Source organism: Typopeltis vanoorti, chromosome 22, assembly GCF_054136105.1.
Source record: "Typopeltis vanoorti isolate ZY-2024b chromosome 22, IOZ_Tvanoo_1.0, whole genome shotgun sequence".
NCBI lineage: Eukaryota > Metazoa > Arthropoda > Arachnida > Uropygi > Thelyphonidae > Typopeltis > Typopeltis vanoorti.
In genome coordinates, this window is record NC_143570.1 from 44,309,634 (window position 1) to 44,330,128 (window position 20,495).

The window sequence follows — 20,495 nt, forward strand, 5'->3', positions numbered from 1 at the left end:
TATTCATTACAATCTTTAGTTCTAAACTTAAAATAGAGAATGAGACATTTGTTAACAGTTATTTCAGTGCTTTCATCAATGGTTAAGGTGCGGAAATTTGCAGATGCAATTTGCTCAAACATGTCATTTTCAACAATTAAATTGATTGTTTCCAGAAATTCAAACGCATAATTTTTGCTTTGCCAGATGTCTGGGAGTTGAACATACTTTTCAATATGTTCATTAATATGTTGAACTGAAAGTAAAGAGTTATTCATCAATAAGAACTTTAATCTGCTCTGGGTTTGATCGTTTTCTCTCTCGGTCATCTGAACTTTCACGTAGCATACACAGTACTCCTGTAGCTGGCAATGAACAATTTTGTTGCCTAAGTTTGTGTACACCATCCAGATGTATTTTACTTGTCAAATGGGGTTCAAAAAGCAACTTCCAAGTGACATCAAACTTTCCCATTAGCAAAATCCCCAGCAACCTTTGCATCATGACAATAAATACAAACAACACCAATTGTAGCATCATATGCCGTAGCAGTTTTCACTATTTCATCCAGCCATTCACTTTTAAAGCAGCTAGCAGTTCGTTTTTGCTTCACACCTTTTGCTTCTTTTGAATTTGACATGGTGCATCAGTTTTTTGCAATTCTATTATTTGAAGAATGTTTTTTATTGTTTTTATAAATTTACAAATGTTCACTACTCACCGAATAACTTGGCGAGACAAAAGCTGAACCAACACTAAACATTGCCGAGGGCAGCACAAGAGCTAAAAGATATGCATAGAGGCTAGATTTAATTAACTTGGTTGTATCTCAATGCGTGTACACGAATGTTATTATTTTTAAAATTCCTTTTAAAAATTAGAAAATTTTGAAACGCTACAATATTTTTAATTGTACTCTAATTTAAGTTTTTAAAAGTATTTAATTATTTTTATTAAAATTATGAAACCATTGTTTTAATTCATCATGATCTTGAACTAATTTGATCAGCTAATCATGTTTGGGAATTTTCCATGAGTCAGGCCTGAGATGTAAACAAACTGCACGCCATTCTATATGCTACTTAAAAATTACACATTTAAGCCACACCCCTTTTACTTTGGCATCAAATCGCTAGCCTCAAATAGGGTTACTGTTAATAATTTATACGTTTTGTGCAACTTCGAGAATGTAATAAAAAATGCGAGGTTATAGGCTTGAGCATTGCCGAGCTACTGTATTTTTTAAAGAATTTATAGGTTAATGTTTAGGTGGAACTTCTTTAATTAATAAATTTTAATTTCATCTTGAAAATCTAGTGTGCGCATATTTTTTGCTTTGTGCACTAGTTGTAAACCGTGTGTGTGTGCACATGTGCACAGCAGCTTAGAGGGAACATTGACTATACTATACTATAATAATAAATTCATTTGCAAAGACATTGTCAATGGATTGCAAGGGGATATTCAGTTGTTTGCAGATGAGTGAAGCTGGGAAGGGTTATTAGTAATAGTACAAATGCAGTGGCCCTGCAAGAGGATTTCAATAAACTAGACAGATGGGCAAATGAATGGCGGTGTCGGTTTAACACCCCAACTGGCCATGACGTCTATTGATGTCCAGCAAAATCTGGATATGAATCTGTCACACCTATTGAATAACATGAGTAAGAAATACAATTAGATCTCACTATTTCATCCACCATGGCTAGAGAGGTTAATGCAGCAAAATGTAAAGTCTTGAAATTTGGGATACATCAATGGGAGGCTGCAAACTCGATTGTAGGAGTTGTACTGGAGGAAGTAGGGGAGACAAGAGATCCGGAAATGATGATTGATAGAAAACTGAAATTCAGGGAGCATATTGCAAAGGCGGTGAAGGTGACCCAGAGGATTGCTGCAATACTGAGAAGGATGCTGACCTGCAGAGATAGAAGAGTTATCATTCCATTTTATAAGACCCTGATTAGGCCACACTTAGACTATTGTTCTCAAATTTGGTCACCAGGATTTGTAGGAGATAAATTAGCTGTGGAAAGGGTGTAGGGCGGATAACAAAGATGGTTTCAGGACTGTACAATGTTAAATATGAGAACCTGCTGAGGGAATGTGGACTGCAGGGTTTGGTGGATTGAAGAAGGAGAAGTGATATGATCGAGACTTTTAAACTGTTGAGAGGCAGTTACAGGGTGGAGACACTGGGGAGTTCTTTCACTTGGTGGAACAGCTTATTATTTACTTGGATGTTCCAACAATTCATATTTCAGATCCCTTAATTTTCCCATTGCCAAAACATCTTTGTGGGCCAGTTCATTGTCCTGATGAAAGATGATTTTTTTTCTTCTGCAAACCGGGTCTTTTCTCACAAATTTTTCTTCTACTCTGGTTAAAAGATTAGAATAATATTCCCAGTTATTTGTTTTGCCATTTCAAGATAATTAATAAACAAAATGCCTTTAACATCCCAAAACACCGATGCCATGGCCTTTCCTGCTGATGGAACCGAATTTGTCTTCTTTGGCATCGAATAACTGGCTTCTGTCCACTGTTTTGACTGCTGTTTGGATGCTGGTGAATCCAAGTCTCATCCATAGTAATAAATCGATGCACAAAATCAGTTTTATTCTTGTTAAAACGCTCCAAACATTATAATAAATTTAGTTTAATCCTTTATCCAAGTGTGAGCAAACAAAGTTTGCGCCTGAAAGTATCTTCAGGACTGGGGTAAGGTGGTACAACACCAGGGCAACTCGTTGCAAAGGTGGAGCAAGATACCAACACTCCTATCTCAGTATCTCCTATAATGCAAAACACATCTCCTTGCGGATATGTCTAATGTTATGCATTAAGGGAAGGGCCACTACCCAGACCAGTTTCGACCTTTTCCCAGTCCTGAAAATACTTTCAGGCACAAACTTTGTTTGCTCACACTTAATATAGTGTTAAATAAAGTGTTAGATAAAGGATTAAACTAAATTTATTATACTCTAACCAAGTGAAAAATAAACTTTCAAGCTCCAAACATTGTTCAGAGATTTTCATGAGAGTGTATTTTTGATCTGCTGTGAGCATGCATGGCACCCATCTTATCCAAATCGTTTTCATTTGCAATTCTTCATGCAAAATATATCCTGCACATTCTTTTGAAATGCCTATAGTCTCAGCAATTTCATGCACTTTGACTCACCAGTCATCCAATACCATATCATGCACTTGATCAATGATTTCTGATGTTGTTACACTTTTTTGTACGTCCTTCATGCGGATCATCCTCAAGGCTGATATGCCCACATTTAAACTCGGCAACTGATTTCTTAATTGTCGAAAACGAAGAGAAGAGTACCCATAAACTTTTATGAACTTCGAATGAATTTCTTTTGGTGTTAAACCTTCTTTTAGAAAAAATTTTATAACCACATGATACTCAATTTTATCATCATTTCAAGGGATACAGACAACACTTTTGCTTCAGACAGCCATATAAAACAAACCACTTGATGGAATGACTTGCCAGTTCACATGGATGCTTATGACAGGTGTACCAACTTACAAAAAAAAAAAAAAAAAAAAATTTGCCGATAGTGTTGCCATCCATGATCGAGGCCGAGAACTTTTCAGATCACCCTTGTATTGTATGAGATTTCTTTCTTTTTACTCATGAAATTGCTCATGAAACATTTGTTCATGAACAATTGATCGCGGGGAAAAATTCATTGAGAGGAAAATTCATTGAAAGAAAAAATCATCGTGGGAGGAAATTGATCGAAAGGAAAAATCATCGCAGGGGAAAATTTATTGCAGGGAAAATTCATCGCAGAAAAAATTCGCTGAAAGGTTTATTTGTTAGAAATTTGAAGTCAGGTGAAGGTGTGTGATATTTGATAATAAATTGCTTTGAGAGATACCGCAAAATCTGATGTCAGTATAGTATTGGTTTAGCTTTTTTTATTTGTTTCTTTTTTTTTGAATAATTTCTAGATTGTATCTGAAAATAAATGAACATAGTGTTTTTTTTTTTTTTAAGTTTTATCGCATTTCAGCGCATGCTAGTAATGAATGTATCTCTCTGATACATGCGACCTAAGCTGCAATTTTTTCGATCGCGACTTCTGCAGGGTTAAAGAAGGTACCAATGTACTTATCTACAGTTGAAATACCATACTTACTCGAATATAACTTGCACCATGTCTGATTTTACTTTTCGAAAAAAGAAATTAAAAAGTTTTGCATATACCTCGCACATGAAAAAAAAGCTTAAACACGTGCACGTTGGGGCAATAGTAACTGCTCCCATAATCAACACTCCCTCCCTAGTAGCCACTATATTGCAGAGACAAGAAAAACAATTACTTTTATTATGTCAGTGGTATGAGCAGTCTGTGTAATATATTTCTCAACAAATGGTGTAATTAAAGACAACTTAGATAAAAACGACACTAGTGAATGAATCACATGTCCCCTCATGCAGAAACTATGCTGTATAGACTCAAGCAAAATCATATAGCAAACACAGTATCTAACTAAAAACTATTGTTATTAACGAGATGTGTGTGAGTTCTCAAAGTAGCAATGAAATTCAACGGAACATGTTAAAACTAAGAAATATATATATATGTAGTGAATGTTGTTATAGCAGTTTCACATATGGAATTCGGTTGAAGAGAGTTAGCATTTCAACTCAACTGGTGGCTTGCTTTTATCTTTCGATCGTGCAATCTTTTGTTAATACTGCAACAATCATATGCACTTCTTAATAACTTATCATTGCTGTCTGTTTCACGTTAGGCTTAACTACCGTAAAGGGAAAAAAGTCACAAAACAGAAAAATGTTCCAGGCCTGGTACATAAAAAAGTTCTGGGGCCGGGACCCAGACAGCCTGGCTGAATTTTACCACTGGTTCCCAGAATATAAAAGCTGCTGTTTCACTACTATGTTGGAGCTCTTACTGTGAATATATTCCTGCTTAGATATTTGAAAGTAAAGTTCTGCACTGGAAATTTCAAATTAAACAGTTTTACGTCACGTGTTCTCAGAAGTCCAATCCCCGACGTTTTTTTCTTTTGGTAAGTGTTTAAAAGTTTGAACTTTAAGAACCAATTTATAATTTAATTACAATTATTGCACGATGCCTCTGGAATTTAGTTAAGCGAGAAGCGAGAATGAAGTGTAAATTGAGAGATAATGGTCATTTATTTATAAAAGACAGAAAATGAAGAAAAGATTTTTTGGAAATGTGATCAGTTTCAAAAAATGCATTGCGATGCGCATATTCGTACAGCTGGAGACAACATTATCAAACGAATTAACCAACATAATCATGCTGGTAACATGGCACGGGTTGAAGCAATGAAGCTACTTAATGAGATTAAAGATCGAGCCCGTACAGCTAGCGATGGGTCTCATCGAATTATCACAGAAGCATACATACACAAATATATCTCCTGCCATCATCGGCCAAATACCGAGCAATGCCTCTGTAAAGAAGTCTATTTGAAGAACCCAGAATCAAGTAAGACAGGTACCACCAAATCCAAATTCGTTAAGTAATTTAATTATTCCGCATATATATAAAATCACTTATGGAAATGAAGAGTTCCTTTTGCATGACAGCAATGATGGCCGCAACAGATTGCTGATATTTTCTACTAAACAAAATCTACAGTTATTGTCGCATTCGACAACATGGTATGCAGATGGCACTTTTAAAACTACTCCACCTCTTTTTGAGCAGCTGTACACAATTCATGGCATTAAAAACGATAACGTGATTCCTGCTGATTCCGAATTTGCAATAAAAATGTGCATGATATCGGCAATTGATTTTTGGTCATCTACAAAAAAAAGGAGTAGCCATAGTATTGAACACAAAATACTAGGCTAATCTTCTTGAATGGCAGTCAGTCTCAAGTAGAGTAATGTGGGCAAATATGAGAATGGGGAACTGGGCAATGAGACTTATTTGTGCTTATAGCCCCACAGAAGGTTCTACTAAGGTAGAAGTGGAGGAATTTTTTGACGCTCTAGAAAAAGCAACTGACACAATGAAAAATGAAAAGTTGGTCCTTGTTGGGGATCTAAATAGCAGAGTAGAAAATTATTGTGAGACATACAAAAATATTTTGGAAAAATTTGGAGAAAAGAGCAAAGCTAATAATAATGGCAAATATTTGTTGGATTTCTGCTCAGGACATGGACTGGTTATTACTAACACCATGTTCCAACATAAAAATGTGCACAAATTCACATGGAGAGAGGAGGCTAGAAATAAGAAAATTCTCATTGACTATGTTATTGTTGATAGTGATGTTTTCTCCCTGGTGCAGGACACCAGAGTGTACAGAGGATTTGAAATTGGAAGTGATCACTATTTAGTCTTGAGCAAGATAAAATTGAATTTCATATTGAAAAGAATGACATGTAAGAAAGTTTTAAAGCAAATAAAAGTTGAGCAGCTCTCAGATGTGAACTGTAGACTAAAGTACACAAAGATTATTGAAGGAAAAATGAAAGAGTTTGAGAACAGAAATCAAACCTTGGAGATTCAGTGGCAAACTCTGAAGAAAACATTGATTGATTCTGCCAGAGAGGCATGTGGTGAGGTTGTGTGCAAGGATAGAAAAATCAGAACTCACTGGTGGACACAGGAAGTTAAGGAGGCAGTGAAGGAAAAGAAGAAAGTATACTAAAAGTTCCTGGCAAATAAGTCAGCTTTTACTCTTACAGAATACAGAGACAAATGCAAGAAAGCTAAACAGTGTGTAAAACTAGCTAAACAAAAGTCATGGGAGGACTTTGGCAAGAATATAGATAATAAATATCAAGAAGGTGGCAAAATATTCTGGAGGTTGTTGAAGAAGCTTAGGAATGGAGGAAAGAGTGCTGTAAAAGGAGTTAGAGATGATAAAGGTGACATGAAAACGGGAGAAAAAGATATCCTTGAAGTATGGAGTAATTACTTTGAAAAACTGCTAAGTGAAACAAGCAGTGATGACAACACTGATAAAAACACTGACCAGGCATGCAGTCAGGAATGCATATCCATACTTGAAGTAGAAAAAGCCATCAAAGGCTTGAAATGTGGAAAGGCAGCAGGAGTAGATGATATTCGACCAGAAATGCTGAAGTATGGTGGTATAAAAGTCTTACAGTGGCTGCACTGCATAGTTCAGAAAGCCTGGACAGAGGGATGAATTCCCGATGATTGGAGTAGAGCTCTCATAGTACCCATATATAAAAAGGGAAATAAAACTGAATGTGAGAATTACAGAGGTATTTCCCTACTGAGTGTTCCTGGCAAGATCTATGCAAGTATACTTGAGAAACGGTTGAGAAGAATTGTGGAAGAAAAGCTTGGTGAAGAACAAGCTGGATTCAGGCCAAATAGAGGCTGTCAGGATCAGATCTTCACTTTATGACAAATAGTCGAGAAAGCATGGGAATATAACAAAGATCTGTTTTTAAGTTTTGTCAATTTGGAAAAGGCATATGACAAGGTGCCAAGAGAGAAGCTATTCAATACGATGCAGTTATATGGTGTCAATGGGGCATTATATCAAGCAATACTTAGTCTTTATTTGAGTTGTAAGTCAGCAGTTAGAATTGAAGGAAGTACAGGAAGATGGTTTAATGTTAAATCTGGTGTGAGACAAGGATGTACATTATCCCCTCTGTTATTCATTATCTATATGGATCACATTATGAAGGAAAGTGGTATTAAACCTGATATCAAAATTGGAGATGTTAATGTCAGCTCTTTGCTTTATGTGGATGATGTTATACTTCTAAATAAATCCGCTACAAGTCTGCAAGATTCTCTGACTAAATTGAATAGCTGTTGTAATAGATATGGTATGAAGGTCAGCGATAAAAAGACAAAGACAATGAAAATAGGCAGAATCATTGAAAATGTCAACTGTGTTGTGAATGGAGAACCTGTGGAACAAGTAAAACATTTCAGCCACTTAGGCACAATTTTTACTGAAGATGGTAAATTAAATATAGAAATAGACAACAGAATCAGCATAGCTGGTATGGTGGGAAGTCAATTGAATAAATTCATATGGAATAAGAGAGAAATTAGTCAGAACACCAAATTAGCTGTATACAAGACATTGTTCAAACCAGTTTTAACTTATGGATCTGAGAGCTGGGTCAGAAGTAAAACACTTTACCAAAGACTAGAGACCACAGATATGAGAGTCCTGAGAAAGATTAGAGGCAACAATGGCAATATCTTATTAAAAATGAGGATATTAGGAAAGAACTTGACATTGTCAGCATCTAGGAATGCGTTAGCAGAGGTAATCTCAGGTGGTATGGTCACTTAAACACAATGGGCGAGGAAAGATTAGCAAAACAAGTGTTCTCTGCCAGGTTGGCAGCAAAAAGATCCAGAGGAAGACCAAGATATAGGTGGATTGATACAGTTCAAAGTGCCTTAGACGATAGAAATATAAGATCTGATAATGTTGGAGTCTTGACAAGTAACAGACTGATTTGGAGGAAAATTGTAGATAGGAAGTTAGTAATGATGTAATTTTTTCATGTAGTACTGTCATATCCTGTACACCCCTTTAGGGTACATGGCAGGTATTTGATGATGATGATGACAAATGTTCTACGTGCTTTTGAAGAGTTATGTGAAAATAATGACTATCCTGCTGAAGCTCAATCTGTTCTGCACTACTTAGAAGACACCTGGATTGGCAAACCTGATCGTCGATCACTTCGTTGTCCACCTCGCTTTCCCCATGCCTTATGGAATTGTTACCATGCTGCTCTGGAAGGGTACCAAAGACAAACAACTCATGCAAAGGGTGGCATCGTGCATACAGGAACTAATTGGTGCTTCTCATCCGACAATATGGAAATTTCTAAAAACTTTGAAGGATGAGCAACATTTCTATGAGGGAAAAATAGAGCAATATATAGCTGGCATCCAACCTCCTCCTCCTTGTAAGAAACGCTATCGAGATACTGCAAAAAGACTCCAGCTCATCGTTAGTGATTATGAAAATCATGAAACTCTTGATTACTTAAGAGGAGTTGCCCATAATTTTTTATTTTGAAAACTTTGTGGCTGTGCATTCACCTTTTTTGTTTCATATTTCTTTTTTCCATACTGCTCAATTTTGAATTGTATGAAATAAAAAGTGTTCCTTTTCATGATCATCAAAACAGTCCTTTTCAGGACTGCAAATATTGATAAAGAGATGCCTGATTGTACTTATTCCAGTTCCTCTTGAAGATAAATTTTTAAGTTGTTTTAATAAAAAGAATAATAATTGTCCCTTTGAAGTGGCTAATAGTACAATTTTGAAGGAATAAAATAAAAACAGAACATCATGACATTCAAGCCTTCTAGGTGCACAACACTTGTTTTAACGTGTTTTAGCAGATAACAAACAGTTCAAATAATTTTAATTTTCACTAATAGATTTCATGTTATCTTTTCATGTATAACATCATTTACGGTGTTCTTTTATCCCCTAAAAATAAGTGTCGATTATTACGACTGCAGATTGTTGTCAGAAATCTGACAACAGTCAGCAGTTAGTTGAATATAACTATTCTCCCTAAATATTCTTAAATATGGTGCTCTTTCTCCCTCACCATCCTATCCCAGTTCTGTAACAATTAATATTCCATCTACAGAACCTGTAGTAAGAACGAATATGAATAACTTTATACGTAAATTTAAAAAAAAAAAAAATTTTTTTTTCACATAAATCCCCGATGAATTTTCATGTGAAATTCATTCGTGCATGGGGAAAATTGAGATTAATTTTCCCTATGATTAAATTTCCAGTGATGAATAGTCTCTGCGATGAACTGTCCGGACACGGAAATATTAACTCATAAAATATGATATATCGGTATCCTTATCAAACATTTTCATTTCAGACCTTGACCATAGCCAATGCTAAGCTAAATATATGTATATATATAATATTGTATTTATCTGAAGAATAACTTTATTGATAATGCTTGATTTTTTTTGTTATGGTTCTTATCAAAAAATCAGTTTTAAGTTAGAAAATGAATTTATAATTTTACTAACTCAAATAGAATTTTAAATATTATAAAACAATTATTAAAAAAAAAAGTGAATTTCTGATTTTAAAAATCAAAGTTTATTTTTTTTTTTAAACCTAGGATTCTAAAGCCGAATCATTAATTTACTTGCCAGGGTTCAGTGTTTCCCCTGCATCAGAGTGCAAACCAAAAAAACAGTAAGTTTATATCCATTATTTACATATATTAAACACAGAAGTTTTACATTTTTGCTTTACCACAGGTTTATTTATGTGGTTTATTTAGTCACTTTATTTCTGCCACATCCTGCATGGTTGTTGCATACAGTATGATGTATTAATAGCTGGTTCTTTGACAGTTCTTTAGGCTTAATTTCTTCCCTTCCATTCTCTCCCCCCCTCTCAGACAGTACTAGTTTAACACCCAAAGATAAATCTGACTTAGCATCATTCTTCTCGAACCATTGCATAGATGACTAAGGCAGAGTACCTCTCGCCACACCAAGAATGTCGCTCTGTCTTCTCCTGAAGAGGTACGTAATGATTAGTAATGCTTTGATACCACAAATCTTCTGGTTCTGATGGTACTCCCCACAAGTAAACTCAAAAATTGCTTCAGAATTAATGTCCATTCTATATTTTCTCCACAATTTTTTATACTCATCAAACAGATGAGTATAAAATAAGTCTGGGTCAATAAATAATATTGACCTAGACTTTCCATAAAATTAATTAAGAATAAAATGAAAGTTTCATTAAAAAGTGCATGATGGTATTACTCAATACTATACCATATGTAAATTAGAAAAAAACTTCCAAATACTTCCAGTATTTTGGCAAAGTCAAATTGCCATCATCAGGGAACATTGAACAATAAAAGTGTGCACATAGTACGTAGGGTAAGTATGATAATAAGTATGAACAAAGCTAGGTCTAAAATTGTGGTCATAACAATGTTATTGCACCTATTTAAAAAAAAAAACTCAAATTATGGGACATATCAAAAGAGGGATTCACAGTCTTCCTATCTATTTGTCAAACAATATCAGATTGGATTTAGTGAATGCCCTAACACAAACAAAACCACCAAGAAGCAATCTCTTCCCAAACAAATGTGAAGCACTAGCTGAGAGAGAAATTATGAAAGCGGATAAGGGGAAATGCCACTGAAATTCTTAACCAACATGATTGCACACACAAACTTACCTCTTCACCTAAGGATCACTCTACTTTTTTTTGTATGTTGAGCCCATACACAAGAGGTTGGTAGATCAACCTATAATACATTATAGGTTGATGGAGAAATATCAGAGAGTAGTTTATTCAGGAGTAGAGTCCATAAGAAGGCCTGTGACTGGTGGCATGCCACAGGGCTCTGTTCTTGAGCTGCTACTATTTAATTTGTACATTAATGATATAGGAAAGGATCTGAAAGGAATGGTTTACTTGTTTGCCAATGATGTAAAATTGGGTAGAGCAATAGTTAATACAGATGATATTAAAATTTTGCAGGATGATTTGGATAAACTGGCAGTTAGACAAAGGAGAATGGATGTCAGTTTAATGTAGCAAAGTGTAAGGTTATGCATTTTGAGGTGAAATCACCTCAGATTACCAGCTGTATACCACATTGATGGAGCTATATTCTAGGAAACTAATGAAGCCAGAGATTTGGGAGTGGTGCTGCATCTTACAGAAATCAGAGATTCCAGTTTACACCCTAAGCTGACTACACCCATAGAGGGTGCACAACCAGATAGGACTTTAAATTCACCCACATATTTCATTAAGTATTGTGTTTCATTACTAAATTACTTAAGGAATTGAAGAACATAGATACGAATGTAAATTAAATTATACTTTAATAAATATTTCCGATATTTCGGCAACGTCACGTTGCCATCTTCAAAAGGAACTTACAAAAAAAGGCACATGCACGTAGGCAATACAGTAACTGAGAATGAAGAAGATGAAGCTATTATTCTCCTAAAAGTCCTGATGGTGTCCTCTAGTGGGCTAAGTAGGTGTTCTTGGCCGTTGGGCTGAAGGTATGTTGATGTAAGCAGCATCTACGAGAATAAGTATTGTGTTGTCTTTGTGTGCATGTTACATGAATTTTTTTGTACTCCCTGAAGATGTCTCGGTGACTGAGGCGAAATATTGGAAGCATTAAAATTAGTTTTTAATTCTTTCCTAGTGCTGTTCAATATTCCATTAAACCTCCAACATGAACTTTTTCTGTATTCTAAAGGAATTTGAGAGATAAGACAAAATGAATGAGTACAAAACAAAGAAGTAAATAAAACAAAAAAAAAAAGATAAAGACAAGAATTTCACATATAGTCAAGTAAAACTATAGAACTTTCAGCTGAATGCTATGCTCAATTTGTTTTGTATAATATTTGATGTTATTTCTTGCAATTGAATTTTACCGTGAAAGATAACCTTTTCTTTGAGACTATATGATGTATGTGTAGAATGGCCATATGGGGTTACCTTTTCTGTTTAATCAGAATTGAAGAATTAGACATATAGAGTATTAGAATTTACTAATTGTAATTCTATAGAGAACATGAATTATTATTATAATATGGTATCTCCATGGAGTCCAGAGACTTTGTGGGAGACCCAAACTATTATGCATACACAAAACCAATCATACCTCTCCTTAAGTTCATTCATTGTCAGGAAACTCACAAATAATTTAGCATCCATTCCACTCATTCAGCACTCTATATGCAAAAAATCCAGTCCACCCCCCCCCTACTAACCACATTCTTACACAACTTCCATGGATGAACCCTAGTTCCTCTATTTGTCATATACTGAAAAATTTTGTTTGCATCATTTGTATAAAACCCCTTTAATATTAATCTTAGAAGTTTGTATAATGTCCTCTCTTTTTCCACCTGTCAACTTAACTTTGCAACTCACAATCTTCCAACCTATCCTCATAGGGAGCATTCCACAGACCTATCACCAGCTTAGTCACTCATCTCTGAATCTTCTCTACTGCCTCCTAGTCCCCAAGAAACCCAAGGTGACCAAATCTGTGCATAATAGTCAAGATGCAGCTGAATCATAGCCTTATAAAGAAGGATAGTAATTTCCCTATCTTTACTTGTTGGCATGTTTTTCAACATCCAAGTAATCCATTGAGCTATTTTACCAACTTTTGCAATATGCCCTCTGAACTTCATCTCTCTGTCAACCATTATCCCCAAGTCCCTAGCCTCATGAATTTCCTGAAGTGCATAACCTTACATTTTGCAACGTTAAATTAATAATTTATCCTTTTACTTTATCAATCTTTATCATCTAGTGCTCTTCCCAGTTTTGCATCATCAGCAAACAACTGAATATCCATCCCTCCTTAAATCTTAAATCTTTCTGTATATCATTGATATACAAATTAAAGAGTAGTGGCCTTAGTACAGAACCCTGAGGTATTCTGTTAGTCACCGTTATTCTGCTAGATTCTATTCCACCATATACTACTCTCTGGTGTCCATCTTTTAGCCAACCCCTGTCCATTACTAGCTTCATATCCAACCCCATTTGCTCCATCTTTCCAATAGTATTATGATGTAGCCATTTCCTTTATCCAATTCCTCTGTCACTTTATTATAAAATGTGAATAAATTTCTAAGACAAGACCTAACCTTTATGAAGCCATGCTGCCCACTATAGAGTATCATATCCCTATCCACATGCTGTTGAATTTCACCTTTAACCAAAATTTCCAATACTCTTTAACAACCACTCCAGACATACTAATTGGTCTGTAGTTTGCTACCTCTGTTTTTGAGCTAATTTTATGCAGTGCAACTGTCTTACCCTTTTTCCACTCCCCTGGAGCTCTTCCAGAGCTGAGACTTACCTTGAACAACTTCATCAGAAGCAATACCATTTCTCTTTCATGTTCACGTGCTGACATGCTATCCACCCATTGCTGTGTTCACATTGCTATTTTTCATTATGATGAAAACCTGTTCATCTACCTAAATTTGAATATGCATCAGCAACTTCAAAATCTTTGCATTTGCAAAATGATTACTCAGTAACTTAACTATTTCTTTCGTGTCTGTCACTTTCCTACCATGAGCATTGTTTAAAGTCATCCTATCATAGTTATTTACTACATAACAGAAAAGCTCTTTGGATTTACTGTGGCCTGCTTAGATAATTTTCTTTCATAATTTGATTTGGCTTTTCTTATCATACTAGTTACCCTTTTTGTTTTACTTTGTACTGCTCATGAGTATGCTGATCAGCTTTTTCATTATATTCCCTCTACAGTGTTTTCTTTTTTTTGCAGCTCTTTTTTGCTTTATATCTCTACTCATTTCCTGAATCTTAGGTATGCAGTCTGATTCTGCTTCTCTCAAGCAATCTTTGACCACTTCCCATGCACAAGTGGCATTCTTTCCTTGTGGCTTTTCAAGTCATGGCACTGCTCCAAGATGACTCTTATAGTTCAACATATCCTTTCTTGACAGAAAATTCCACATATTGGAAACTTCCCAGAACAAGACTGCATGGCCAGTCTTCCTAAATTGGAGGCAGAGAGTGTCTGCTTGGTTATGAATATATCTTCTGATGTTACCAGATCCAACACTCAAACGCCTGATCTGCTCTATAAACATGTTGTTTCAGGTAATTATCCCTTAGCAACTGTATAAATTCACTTCCATCTTGCCATGTCATCTTTCCTCCCTCCAATTTATGTTCCCCATAGTCAAAGCCTCCAATAATAATTTTTTAGTCTGCACTCATTATGCTAATATGCCAACATATTGCATCTATATCTTTCTGTGGTTACCCTGGTCTACAGCAGCATCCAACAGTATATTTTGTCTTATTCACCTCTATCTCACACCAGACAGTTTCAAATGAACCATCCCTCCAAGACCTAAAATCCTCTTTTTAACTTCTAATTTTGTTCGTTTCAATTGTTTAGTTATCATCAGCAATAACCCGCCTCCTTTCCTGTTTCCTCTGTCTTCTTTGAAAATATAATACCCTTTACATTCCGTCCTTGTAACTATATCATGTTCAGTCAACCACGTCTTACTGATGCCTATAATTTTTGTCCAAGTTGAGTTTACCAATGCCAAAAACGCCTCTTCAAGATACTTCTGGTATTCGTGTACTTGCATTTCAACATCTGCCTTGAACCCATAGCCTTGTATAATGTCATTACTGAGCCTCCATAGCTCAGTCAGTATAGATGAAGCCCTTTGGTGAGAAAGACCTAGGTTCGATTCCTTTCAGTGACATGAGGAACCTTTATCTGGTCTCTTTCGAATAAAGGTGAGTTAGCCGGTCTTATACGGAGGCAGGGTTTTTTGGTCCACAGAACAGGCAAACCAGTCCTCTCAACACACACTACAGTCAGAAATACTGCCCTTGTGGATGCAGCAAGGAGTGGCGACTCAGCTGCATTAATTAGCTGCAAGCCCCCTTGGTAGGGGGGAGGGTAACTCGACCTGTCCTAAGGTGAATGGATGAGGGGATATGATGATGAATGTCATTACCAACCCATTCAAATCAGAAACCTGTGAAATTGCATTCAGCATTGCATAATGATTTCTGTATACACACCCATTTATCACAGGGGCGGCCAGACATGTTTGATTGCATCCCCACATTGCATGAATGGCAGATCTCCTTAGACTAAGAGAATTACATTATATACAGAATTGAATCTATTGCATATATTTATATGAGTTTTGAAAGAGGTATACCGTAAGTAGACATATCGATACAAAATTAATAACGGAAAAAACTCGCATACAAAGATTATTTAATAGTATAATTTTCGCCTGTGTGTCACAGGCATTTTCAGTACATAATAAGCTCAAATTAAACAATAACTGACAATTCCAAAAAGCACCACCTAAGTAGCTGGTGTAAGATAACTAAAAAAGGTAAATAAATTTCCTAAAAAAAAAAAAAAAGTTAGGAAAGATTAGCTGATTTGTAAAGTACTATCTCCCATAAAGAGGACAGACATAAGCCGTCAGATTTGTTTAAGTTAGGAGAATGAAGCAGAATTTCACATGTTTCTTTATAATGGCATTCCATGAGGAACCGACTTTTGTGAAGAACTCTTGTCTTTCTCCAATGAACTCTATGTCTAGTGAAGATGGCATATTCTGCAAGTCCAGACTTTTCAGGTTTAAAGTATTCAATATAAGATTGGTGTTCTTCTAGCCGAATAGAGGCAGATCTTCCCGTTTGTCCGAAATAAGATAATCCACAAGAGCACGGAATCTGGTAGACACCTGGATGATTAAGATTTGGACGCTTGTCCTTAGGAGAAGTGAGAAAGGTGGAGATTTTTCTAAATGGTCGAAAGGCAACAAAAATATTCAGTGGTTTTAAAAGTTTTGCTATACGTTCACTGATGCCTTGCACTTAAGGGATAGGAATGCGTGTTATTTCTTCTGTGTTTGAAGAGGAAGACATTAAAACTACTCAAAGTTCTTTTAATGAAGCAATTCTTATAACCATTAGATAGAAAGGAAGAAGTTATATATTGTAGTTCTTTTTGTAAAAGATCGTCTGAAGAACAAATTTGAATCACTGGTCAGCCTACCTAGATCCAGTATTAATACTATTGATATAGATAAAGTCGTTTTAAATGTTTCCGGACGTCCACTAACAGGCTGTGAACGTTTTGTTTTATCAAAAGGACATGATTTCGCCGCTATGCCGAATAAGGTGCCACTTGTGGATTTTTTTCATAACATAGACAGGGGTATTCGATCCTTATCCCAAAAAACAGCCAACAGATTACGTTTTGAATGTGCAAAAATTCTTTCTAATGCCAAGCCTCCTCATCCTAATCTTTCTTACTCTGAGTACATTGAAATCACTGAAGAATAACAATAATTTAATTATTACGAAAGCTGATAAGGGGAAGGTTGTGGTGATTCAAGATAGGAAGGAATACGAGAGAAAAATGTCTCTTTTACTTCGCGACTATTCAACTTATAGGCCTCTTACTTCGGATCCTACCCGGACTCAATTGAAGAGACTTAATTCTCTTATAGATAATGTATCTACATGGAATGAAGATCAAAAGAAAAAACTTCAAACCTTCTTCGGTCGTCCACCTAGATTGTATGGTCTTCCAAAAGTTCATAAACCAGGCATTCCGTTAAGACCAGTCGTAGATTGTATAGGTTGTCCCACTTACAAAATCTCAAAATTTTTATCAAATTTACTCTCCTCTTCAACTAGAAGAACTGATACTTATATAAAAAATACTTTGGATTTCAAAAATAAAATTTCAGATTTTCATTTGGACATTTCTGATATCATAGTCAGTTTAGATGTTGTTTCTTTATTTACAAATGTGCCTCTTTCTGAAAGCATTGAATTACTACAACAGGAATTTCCTTCAGACATTGTAAACGTATTTGATTTTGTAATACATTCTGGTTATTTTTCCTTTAAAAATAAGTTGTATCAACAAATTGAAGGAACGGCAATGGACAATCCTCTTTCTCCTGCTATCTCCAATTTCTTTATGGAACATTTTGAACAACATATCTTTGACAACATTTTTCCCAGACCTACTCATTGGTTCAGATATGTCGATGACATTTTTGCTGTATGGAATGGCTCTTCGGATGAATTTCAACAATTTCTCACTAAGTTAAACGCACGTCATCCTAGGATCAAGTTTACCCTAGATATAGAATCAAATAAGCAGTTAGCCTTTTTAGATCTTCTAATTCTTCTCCAACCAGATGGTAACCTACATTTCTCAGTTTATAGAAAGAAGACTCACACAGGCCATTATATCCATGCGGAATCTCATCACCATCCCAGTCAAAAGGTAGGAACTATTAAAACACTGGTTCATCGGGCCCACTCCTTTTGTTCTTCAGACGATCTTTTACAAAAAGAACTACAATATATAACTTCTTCCTTTCTATCTAATGGTTATAAGAATTGCTTCATTAAAAGAACTTTGAGTAGTTTTAATATGTCTTCCTCTTCAAACACAGAAGAAATAACGCGCATTCCTATCCCTTAAGTGCAAGGCATCAGTGAACATATAGCAAAACTTTTAAAACCACTGAATATTTTTGTTGCCTTTCGACCATTTAGAAAAATCTCCACCTTTCTCACTTCTCCTAAGGACAAGCTTCCACATCTTAATCATCCAGGTGTCTACCAGATTCCGTGCTCTTGTGGATTATCTTATTTCGGACAAACGGGAAGATCTGCCTCTATTCGACTAGAAGAACACCAATCTTATATTGAATACTTTGGACCTGAAAAGTCTGGACTTGCAGAACATGCCATCTTTACTAGACATAGAGTTCATTGGAGAAAGACAAGAGTTCTTCACAAAAGTCGGTTCCTCATGGAACGCCATTATAAAGAAACATGTGAAACTCTGCTTCATTCTCCTAACTTAAACAGATCCGGCGGCTTACGTCTGTCCTCTTTATGGGAGATGGTACTTTACAAATCAGCTAATCTTTCGTAACTTTTTTTTTTTTTTTTTTTTTAGAAAATTTATTTACCTTTTTAGTTATCTTACACCAGCTACTTAGGTGGTGCTTTTTGGAATTGTCAGTTATTGTTTAATTTGAGCTTAATATGTACTGAAGATGCCTGTGACACACAGGCGAAAATTATACCATTAAATAATCTTTGTACATGAGTTTTTTCCATTATTAATTTTGTGTCGATATTTATGTTTACAGTGATATGTTATACACTTTATAGTGAAATTCATTCTTTGATTTCATAACATGCTGATTTTAAAAGTAAAGTACCAACCAGCTATGAATCTGAGGCATTCTAATCAACTAAAATAAAATTATATATAAATATTGTAAACTTACTTAGAAATAACATTATCTAATTATTATTTAACTTGGATATTTATATAAGTTATCCAGTCTTATACAGAGGTAGAGGTTTTTTTTACCTGGAAACTCGGATTTTTTGTCCCCCAGAACAGGCAAACCAGCTGTATGAGTGAGTACATGGATTACAGTCAGAAGCTGGGTCGCCACTGGGGTGGGGGTAGGGGGGGACAAGGTTCAAATAACATAATTGATTCAGTCTATGTACAGTTTAACATAGTCAGTAGCTGAAATCTCTTCTCTCTGGTATACAAGTCATGGGTTTGAATCTCACTACAGCATGGATATTTCAGAAAATCTTAAAGGTGATAGATTATTTTCATTGGCAAGTGTGAGACCACCACTCTATTTATTGGAGGATTGAAGTGGTTTTTAAGATTTTTATGTTAGGTCTCCAGAGCAGGGTTTTTAGATATTTAAATCCTTAGGCCACCCACAGTACTTAGTGTGCAATAGGTTGATGGTCTTTCTTAGGTGGATGTTGGAAGTTTTTCCACTTGGTTATACTATAAATTAAAAATGCCAAGAAATTATATTGGTTTAATTCCTTATCTAAGTGTAAGTAAAAAAATAGTTTGCACCTGAAGTAACTTCAGGACTGGGCAACTCATATATAGAAGCTAATGACTTCTGCATTATTTCAACCTTGGTATCACTTCTGGATCTGGCTCCCACTGATGAGACCTCAATAAAGATTGAAACCTGTCTGGGTAGCTACCCTTCTCATAATGCATAGCATTATATATGTCTATATAATATATATATATATATATATATATATATATATATATATATGTCTTAAGTTATATATATATATATCCAGTCCTGAAGTTACTTCAGGAAAAATTTTGTTTGCTTACACTTGGATAGAGGATTAAACCAAGAATGTAATTTCTTGGCATCTTTAATTTATTTTCTTAGGTGAAATTGACATAAAAGTAAATCTGATGAAAATAGCAATATTGATATTAAATTCCAGTTAGATCAAGATATATTAGTGATTGATGATACTTGATCATCAATCGTTAAGTTTGCTAATTAGTTACCAAAAAAAAAAAAAAAAAAACTAGAATTATTACATTTGATGTATAGACCTAAAATTGTAATTAATCCTTATTTATAGATTAATGTTGAATTTAGAATGCAAGAAGTCTGAATATGTAGTGACTTTTGGGTAGATTGGTAATTAAAAGTATTCCAGTTTTGATTCAGAGGAACAAATATTATTGTAATAATAGTATAATAATAAGCCTGTAACTTGAAGAAGTCCTTGTGGTCAATTAAGTCCATTATTTGTGAACTTAATTTGTGCTACTTTATTTTAAATCAGAGGTCGCACAAAGAATTATATATTCACAGTCTTGGCAGAATAATTCTGTTTTTGCTGCTATTTATGCTTTTAAACACTTTTGTATTAAAGCCTCTACTACTACTTTAAATCTTCTTTTGGCACTGTTATTTCAGCCTCACAAAAATAAAACAAGAAAGTACTTTATCCACTGATCTTATGTAATATGTGCATGTAGATGTTTTTGTTATATATATATATGACTTGTAGTGTTGACTTGGAATTGGGATATGTTCATGCTT

The 20,495-nt window shown here is 35.1% G+C and overlaps 2 protein-coding genes across 2 annotated transcripts in view; both read left to right on the forward strand.

Moving 5' to 3' along the window:
- The window catches only part of cnk (connector enhancer of ksr), a 221,522-nt gene extending 211,309 nt beyond the window's left edge, over positions 1–10,213 (forward strand). The window contains exon 16 of the mRNA XM_090412454.1: positions 10,133–10,213. Coding sequence (XP_090268580.1) covers positions 10,133–10,213 — 81 coding nt within the window. The remainder of the gene's footprint in view (positions 1–10,132) is intronic.
- A 305-nt stretch (positions 10,214–10,518) lies between these two features.
- The window catches only part of LOC150094373 (uncharacterized), a 76,266-nt gene continuing 66,289 nt past the window's right edge, over positions 10,519–20,495 (forward strand). Inside the window, exon 1 of the mRNA XM_090412455.1 lies at positions 10,519–10,544. Coding sequence (XP_090268581.1) covers positions 10,519–10,544 — 26 coding nt within the window. The remainder of the gene's footprint in view (positions 10,545–20,495) is intronic.